We start from the raw sequence: 7,395 nt of genomic DNA, 5'->3' as shown, positions 1-7,395 counted from the left end.
CAAAACCCCTCATAATGCGATTTCTATTGGGCGGCGGAAAACACGGTCAGCGCAATCTTAAACAAAGTTGCTCCAGTCTAAGCCCATTTATTTCAAAGGGATTAGATTGGAGTAACTCTCCCTAGGATTTCACCGTGAGCGTCTTACAAAAGATCCCACACCTCGTATTTCCCGCAATGAACGACAAAAAACCTCTTTAAAGGGGGACGGCAAAACAAACGCTTCGTCCCTGCCACCCAATTCAGATAGAGAACGTTGAGAATCAAGTTGAGCCTCAACGTTCTAATGCCCCTTCCCAAACATTCTGCGCGACGCCCGAAAGAACGAATTTCACCCCAGTCGAAGATCTCCGTCATAGCCTATCAATTCAGGGGAGGGGCGTGGCCTCGAGCCCTCCCGTCCAATCAGGCCACGCAATCCCGACCGATAATTCTGACCGCCCCCCCGCCTTCCACGCGCTCGGTGGGTCGTCATTCCCGTTCGCTCCGGGCCAATGGAGGCGGAGAGGGGAGAAGGCGGGAGTCTCGCAGGCAGGCCGGCCAATGAGAGGAGCGTGGCCTCGCGGGAGAAAAGAGCGACGGTCACGGCGTCTAATCGGAGCAGAGGAGAGCGGTGCGCGAGGAGGCGAGAGCCAATGGCCCCGCGCGAGGGGCGGGGCGAATGGGCGGGCCTCTGCGTCGGGGAGAGCCGAGCGGAGCAGCGAGAGAGCCGGTCGGAGCGCCCGCGCCGGCCAGTGTGTGTGCGCGCGACTTCCGCTGCACAAAAATGCACTCGGATGCCGCTGCTGTCAGTAAGTGGCCGGCGCGGGGCGGCGGCGATCCCTGCGGGGCGCGGGGCCGCCTTTCTCCGGGCTGAGGGGAGCGAGCGAGCGAGGCCGGGGCGGTGGGTGACGGCGGCGGCCGTGACGCAGTTCACCCGGCACCGTCAGGGGCTCTTTCGGAAAGCGGCTCCCCTCAGAGCCGGGTGGGTGGCTGTGGGGAAGGGAACAGGAGGGCCGCCTCCTCGCCCCCGGCCGCCCTGCCTCTTCCCGGGCTGAACTGGAGGCGGCGGCGGCAGAGGGGGGCAAATCCTTTCTTCTCACGAACGCGAACGGGAGAAGGGGACGCCGCCTCCCCTCTCTCCCCCCGGTTGCATTGTGGGAGTTGTAGTCCCGCCTCCCCGTGTCTGGGCGCTGCGGGGTCGCCTCAGCACTACGAGGTCCAGCATGCCCCGCGCTGCCTGTTCCCCCCCCCCGCCAGGCGCGCCCGCCCCCTTGTCCTGCCTGGGGGCAGCTGGAGAGCGCAGTCGGACGGGGCCGCTCAGGTGGGAAGGGAAGGGGCCGGGGCTGCTCTGGAGGAAGGGCTTGCGGGGCTGGGTGGGTGGGTGGGGGATAAATGCTTCTGCGCCCCTCTTGCTCTTTCCCTTGTTAACCTCTCGCTGTTTCTCTAGGGTTCTTGCCTGCCCTGGGCAAAGTTCTCTGTGGCCTGGTTGGTGTTCTCTGCCTTGTAGAGAAGTCGCTGAGTGGCTGGGAGACTCAAACCTTCTCTGGTTCTGTTTTCAAGCATGCTCTTTTGGAAGTCAGACGTGTTAAAGTCAATAAGTGGCTTCCAGATGAATTTAGGAGACTAGCAGCGTAATCCTAAACACAGTTACTCCAGTTTAAGCCCTTTGCACTGATGCTCCAGTTACTCCAGTCTAAGCCCATTGATTCCAGTGGGCTTAGACTGGAGTAACATTGCTTAGGATTGCACTGAAAGATTGCAGCTTGTCCACTTACCTCACAACAGTAACTTATTCTACATGCAAATAGATGAACATAGTAGCCCTGTTAGTCTTTCTGTAGCAGTAGAAAAGAGCAAGAGTCCAGTAGCACCTGTAAGACTAACAAAATTTGTGGTAGGGTAGGAACTTTCAGGAGCCACAGCTCACTTCTTCAGGTATCATCACCTTCCCCCTTCAGGTATCTGAAGAAGTGAGCTGTGACTCACGACCCTGCTACTGATTTTGTTAGTTTTCTAGATGCTACTGGATTCTTGCTCTTATTCTACATGCAGATAGTTATAGGCTGTAATTCTTCAGTCTTTTCTAAATGTTCAGGGTCCCCCCCGCCCAAAAAATGTTTCCATGTTATTTCCACCCTTAGCACTTGAAGATCTAAGGCTATAACATTCTAGACATGAATACATGTACTTGAAAGTACATTGATTTCAGTGGAACTTCTAACTAAATGCTTTCTCTCCAAATTTTATTGATTTTAAGATTTACAACATATCAATGATGTTTCATATGAATTACAGTATATCTGAGAATGAATTACAGAGAATAGGTCATATTATCAGAGCCAATGAAACATATTAAGTTCAAGCTAACAAAACAAGTTGCAAAGGAGAGAGATATGAGCAGTAACATTCTGTTAATGATGTCAGTATATACGCCACGGCTGAACATTGCACACAACAGAGAGTGAACTTAGATATCTTACACTGTTAAGATAGTTAAATTTTATAGATAGAAGCGTTTCAGATAGACTCTCTGACTTTTCACCTACATGGTTTTTGTGGTGCACTGAAGATCCCCCCAGAGTAGATCTACTCTCTTTCAATTCATAAAACTTACTTGCCTGATTGCCCAAAGATACATGCACTTTTTAAAAGATAGTTTTATCAAAACAGGAAAGACGTTTGATTTCGAAGCTGCAGAATTACAATTAATTTGCCCAGCAAGATTTTACTCTAGTATCACCTTAAAGACCAACATTTCCAGGGTATTTCAGATATGAAGGGAACTTTGACTCTCTGAAGCTTATACTCTGGAAATCTTGTTGTGTGTAAGGTGCGACTGTACTCAAATCTTGCTCTTCTACTGCAGACCAACATGACTACCCATCTGTAACAAGATTAATTGGGAATGTTTTAGAGATACTGAACCAGGATTTTAGATGTCTCCTTACAAGAGGTAACTGTATCCTGTTGAGCTGTGCATTCAAGATATTAAATGCATCAGCAATTAATGAATAGCGTGTTTTAATTCGTATTTATTGTAATACTGTTAACTTGGCTTCTCCAGTGTTTGCTTTTTTAATGAATATGTATAAAGCTGACACAGGAGCTGCAGCCACTTGTATCTCTGATAAACTAGATTTCTGCCCTCAGAATTTCACATCATAAACTAGTTTGTCTGGAATCCAGAGAGCTTTGATGCAGGAGCTTTGGTTTGTACAACAGGTCTTTTAGTGTCCCACTTGTGTCTTTTGGTACATTGCTCTTGGAACTTAGACATAGCATCTGGCCTGCAACTGGGGAGAGTAAGGAACATGCTAGTGAGTGCATAGAAAGTGTATGGCTAAGTACCTCATTACATCTCAGCCTTGCAGTCCAGTCTTAAACATGGTCAATAAAAATTCTGTTGCTCTTCCACGGGGCCTGCATCCTAGTATATTCTTCAGGGCTGCTTCTGAAGACTTTAGCCACAGTTTACAGTCTTACCAACATTGTGAGGGAGGAGGTGAAGGGGAGGCAGCATCCCCCACTGACCCAGCTTGACAGCAAATGGAGCAGTGTGGTAAATGACGCCTGGCCGGCCAGCTTCCTCCCGGTGATCCCAACCCCAGAGGAACCTGGGGAGAGCCTCCTGCCTTACCCAGAAGGAGACACGGGTAGGTGGAAAGGTGAGGGTAAGGTCCAGTGCTGATGACAGATGAGAAGGGCATGGCCGGAGGAAGTTCGGCAGAAGGAGGAGGATGTGGAAGAGATGGAACAGAGAAAGAAGATGGACAGAAGAGAAACAGGAGAGAGAAAAGCAAGGAATCAGAGGAGCAAGCAAACAGAGAAACTCGGAAGAGTGCAGAAAAGGAGTAAGAACAGAGAGAGAAAGGAAGCTGGTACTTTAGAGACTGGACTAGAAGAGTGGTAAGGGAGACTACCTTTGGTCAGACTTACCTGTTGAAGGCCTTGAGTGAGAGCTTCCAGAGGGGGGCTGGTGAGATGTATCAAACAGCTGTTTGGAACCCAAAGCACAGATTCAAGGTTAATATTAAGTAGCAACTAGGAATTGGTGTCTGTCCATCGAAGAACCCTCATGATGTGTACAAGGGATTAAATCCCATTGTATTTAGGGGGTCTTGGATCCAAACAATGTATAAGGTTGTGCTTTTCAATGTATTTGCCTTGAAGTAAATCCCACTGAATTTGGAGGGACTTGGTTTCAAAGAATAAGTTCAGTATTGGATTGTTGATCTTTAAAGATGCTGCAGAAACAAAACAAATCAGTTAAGTTAAAAAAAAAATTGGGGAAGAATTTATCCCAGTATGTAGCTTTGTGTTATGTGGTTGTTATTTTTGTTCTAAATACCATGTGATTTATACCTTTGGGTTTCAAGCATTGGCATATAGTTTGAACTTGAGAAACAGGTTTTCATTTTTACAAGTCTTTTGGATTTTATTTATTTATTTACAATGAAAGTGGATGTTTTGTGTATATTGGAGATTAGCTGTTCCAAATGAAAAGATTCCTTAAAAATGCTCTTCTAAGATTTTTAAATTGAGTAGAAATTTTAACTCATTTGTACTAAAAATGTAAAGTTATCTTGCCATATGAATAACCCAATCCTGTGCATGTTTTCTCCGATGTAAGTTTTACTTTGTTCAATGCAACTTGCTCCCAAGAAAATATAAATAGATTATAGCTATACTTATTATCCCACATTACTGTGGACATTCAAATGATAGATTTGCTTTGGTTACTAATTCAAGTTAATCCTAGCATCAAAAGTACATTCTATCTTTAGGCAGCTTTCAGCTCCTCTTAATTTTTTCTGATAAACTCTTTTGACTTATGACGTAGTATTTACATAGCCTAGTGGGGTGTATGTCCACTCTTGCACCTATTCTGGTGTTTCACTTAACATTAAATACGAATGAAGTCTACTTTGTAGCATGCAGCTATAGATATGAGGAGGGTTTCTTTTCCTGGTACGCATTTGTTAAATTTGTTCTGTTACCTATCATTAACTGGCACCTGCAGACATAATTATGAGGTCAAAGCGGATCAGGCCAAATAGCAGAGACCATTAACAAGCAGCAGAATGCTTGCAATTATTCTTAAACATGCACATGCATATGTCTGTATGTGTAAAGGTAAAGGTCTGTATGTGTATGTGTGTACATACGTATGCTCTAAGCCAACTACGTATGAGAGACCCTTGTGCTGCAGCTGCTATTGTGGCATCCCCTTGCACCTTTGCTCTCTTTCTCTGTAAGGACGAAGGTGAAATGTAGTAATTGCTGCCACTAGGTCAACATGTTTATGTATCTGTATTAGCATTCCAGGTCCATTCTGTATGCAAGAAATCCACAAGCTTATTGAATTGCATGCCTGTGCTGTTTGCAGCTCTCCTCTGCGCTATTCTGGCAATACCAGTGATGGAGTCGGGGTCTTGGTCTGCAGCTTATTGAAAAGGATTGCACATTCTTCTCTGTTGTGGCTTGACAAAATACTCTTGCCCTGTTTAATATTACTGGTTCTCTCTGTTAGTTTTGGTGAGGTTTACTCCAAATGAGACTGAAATTTATGACTGCGGTGTTGATTTAACTTCTGTCATATTTTTTCTTTGTAAAGTATCCTCCTCATTGAGGGCAAAAAGTGGAATATATCTCAATTTAATGTTGGGGTGTATTGTACGTTGTGCCAGGTCTGCAATGTATTTTTGGTAAAACTGGAATTAAATTTAGGTAAGGCAGAAGAGCTATTGGGGCTGATACAGGAGTAGATGTTCAACCTGCACTGGATGGTGTTGTAGTTCCTTTTGAGGAGCAAGCGTACAGTTTGGGCAGACTCCCAGCCACCTCAGTCATTGATCTTGGATATCCAGCACTGAGATAGCTAGGAGTAAATTTGTCCCGTTTACGTTGGTTGGCCAGCAACAGCTGTTTTCAAAGATATGGATCTGGCTACATCTAGGTGGACCACTTTAACATGCTTTATGTGGGTTTGCCTTTGAACGTGGTTTTGAAGGTTCAGGTAGTTCAGAACATGGGCTGGCTGTACCAAGCTCATCAATCTTCCCGTGTCCCAACTACATCAGCAGTGCAATCCTATGGAGAGTTACTCCAGTCTAAGGCCATTGACTTCAATGGGCTTAGACTGGAGTAACTCTCCATAGGATTGCATTGTAACTTAGGTCCAAGGAACCTGCTAGTTTGTATCCACCCATATAGCATGTATTGGAGGCTGGCTGGGGAGGCTTTATTAAAAGAACCCCATTTTGGAGAAATCTGATTGTTGGGACGCCTGCGCTGGGGCTTTCTTGGAAGCAGCCCCTGCTCTTTGGAACTTGCAGCCCCTTGCACCACAGATGGTTCCTCCTTTAAAGGTTTTCTGTCATCAGATGAAATCTTATTTTGGAAGGTTTTTTAGTTTTCTTTTGTCCCCAGCATGTTGATTGTAATGTTTTTAAAAAATCTTAACTGTTTATTTAACTTCTAATCTTCTAATGCTTAACTTTTATCTTCTAATAAATGTGTGCAAGACTGTGTTATGGGTATTGGCTGATTTTAAGTCCAATCAAATACGCTAACATATTAGCTGCTTATATTAGTGCTGCCTCATGACAATTAAAAGGTATTATGCTTTAACTTTTTAGTTGTGTTGCCGATCTGTGGAACAGTGGGGAAATCTGTTCTTCATACTGACAGGGCAATGGGATAGGGCTTTTTCCATCAGAGTGTTCAAGAATATTTTCTGCATACATAAACCAAGCTTTGGGTCCAGTAGTACTTTAAAGACCAGCTAGATTTGCAAGGTACGAAGTTTCGAGAGTCAAAACTTCCTTCGTCTGATAAGAGGAGTGGAAAAAGGAAGGAGTTCTTATAATCCAGGAAGAAATTAAAATGTCAGGAAGCTAGCTATAATACATGTTGTTAGCTTGATAGCCTGGATGCAAATTGCAGAAAATTAGCATCTGTAATACAAGAAAAACCCCATGTCCTGATTCAACTCTAGGAGTTCCATTGTTCCAAAGATGTTGGATAAAAATCAATGATTTAAAAAATGGAATTTTAGAAATTCAAATTGGAATTTGTTTGATAAAATGCTTTTTGAGGAAAATATATCTAAACATAGTTTTCTGTTTAAGATACATAATAGCCAAAGGTTTTTCGTCATGAAATAACAACAACAATAACTCTGCTTATATACCGCTCTTCTAGACAGATGAGTGCCCCACCCAGAGCGGAGAACAAGTTAGTGTTAGTATTATCCCCACAATACAGCTGGAGAAGAGTGGCTTACCCAAGGCCACCTACTGAGCCCATGGTGGTAGTGGGATTCGAACCAATAGAGTACTAATTTGCAGCCGAACCACTTAACCACTGTGCTATTATGAAACTGTATATTCATGCGATGTTTTTTAAAAATTGT

The 7,395-nt window shown here is 44.6% G+C and overlaps 1 protein-coding gene across 2 annotated transcripts in view; it reads left to right on the top strand.

Moving 5' to 3' along the window:
- The first annotated feature begins 692 nt into the window (after window positions 1–692).
- DCUN1D4 (defective in cullin neddylation 1 domain containing 4) overlaps window positions 693–7,395 on the top strand; it is a 40,061-nt gene continuing 33,358 nt past the window's right edge. Inside the window, exon 1 of one of the 2 annotated variants that reach the window (XM_054989505.1) lies at window positions 693–790. In XM_054989505.1, the coding sequence (XP_054845480.1) occupies window positions 766–790 (25 nt within the window). In that variant the 5' untranslated portion in view covers window positions 693–765. Of the gene's footprint in view, window positions 791–1,268; window positions 1,303–7,395 lie in introns of those variants that run through there. The other variant, XM_054989506.1, reaches the window with a different exon arrangement.

This window comes from Eublepharis macularius, chromosome 10 (genome assembly GCF_028583425.1).
Source record: "Eublepharis macularius isolate TG4126 chromosome 10, MPM_Emac_v1.0, whole genome shotgun sequence".
NCBI lineage: Eukaryota > Metazoa > Chordata > Lepidosauria > Squamata > Eublepharidae > Eublepharis > Eublepharis macularius.
Note: the sequence above shows the minus strand (reverse complement) of the source record. Positions and strands in the feature narration are given on the sequence as shown.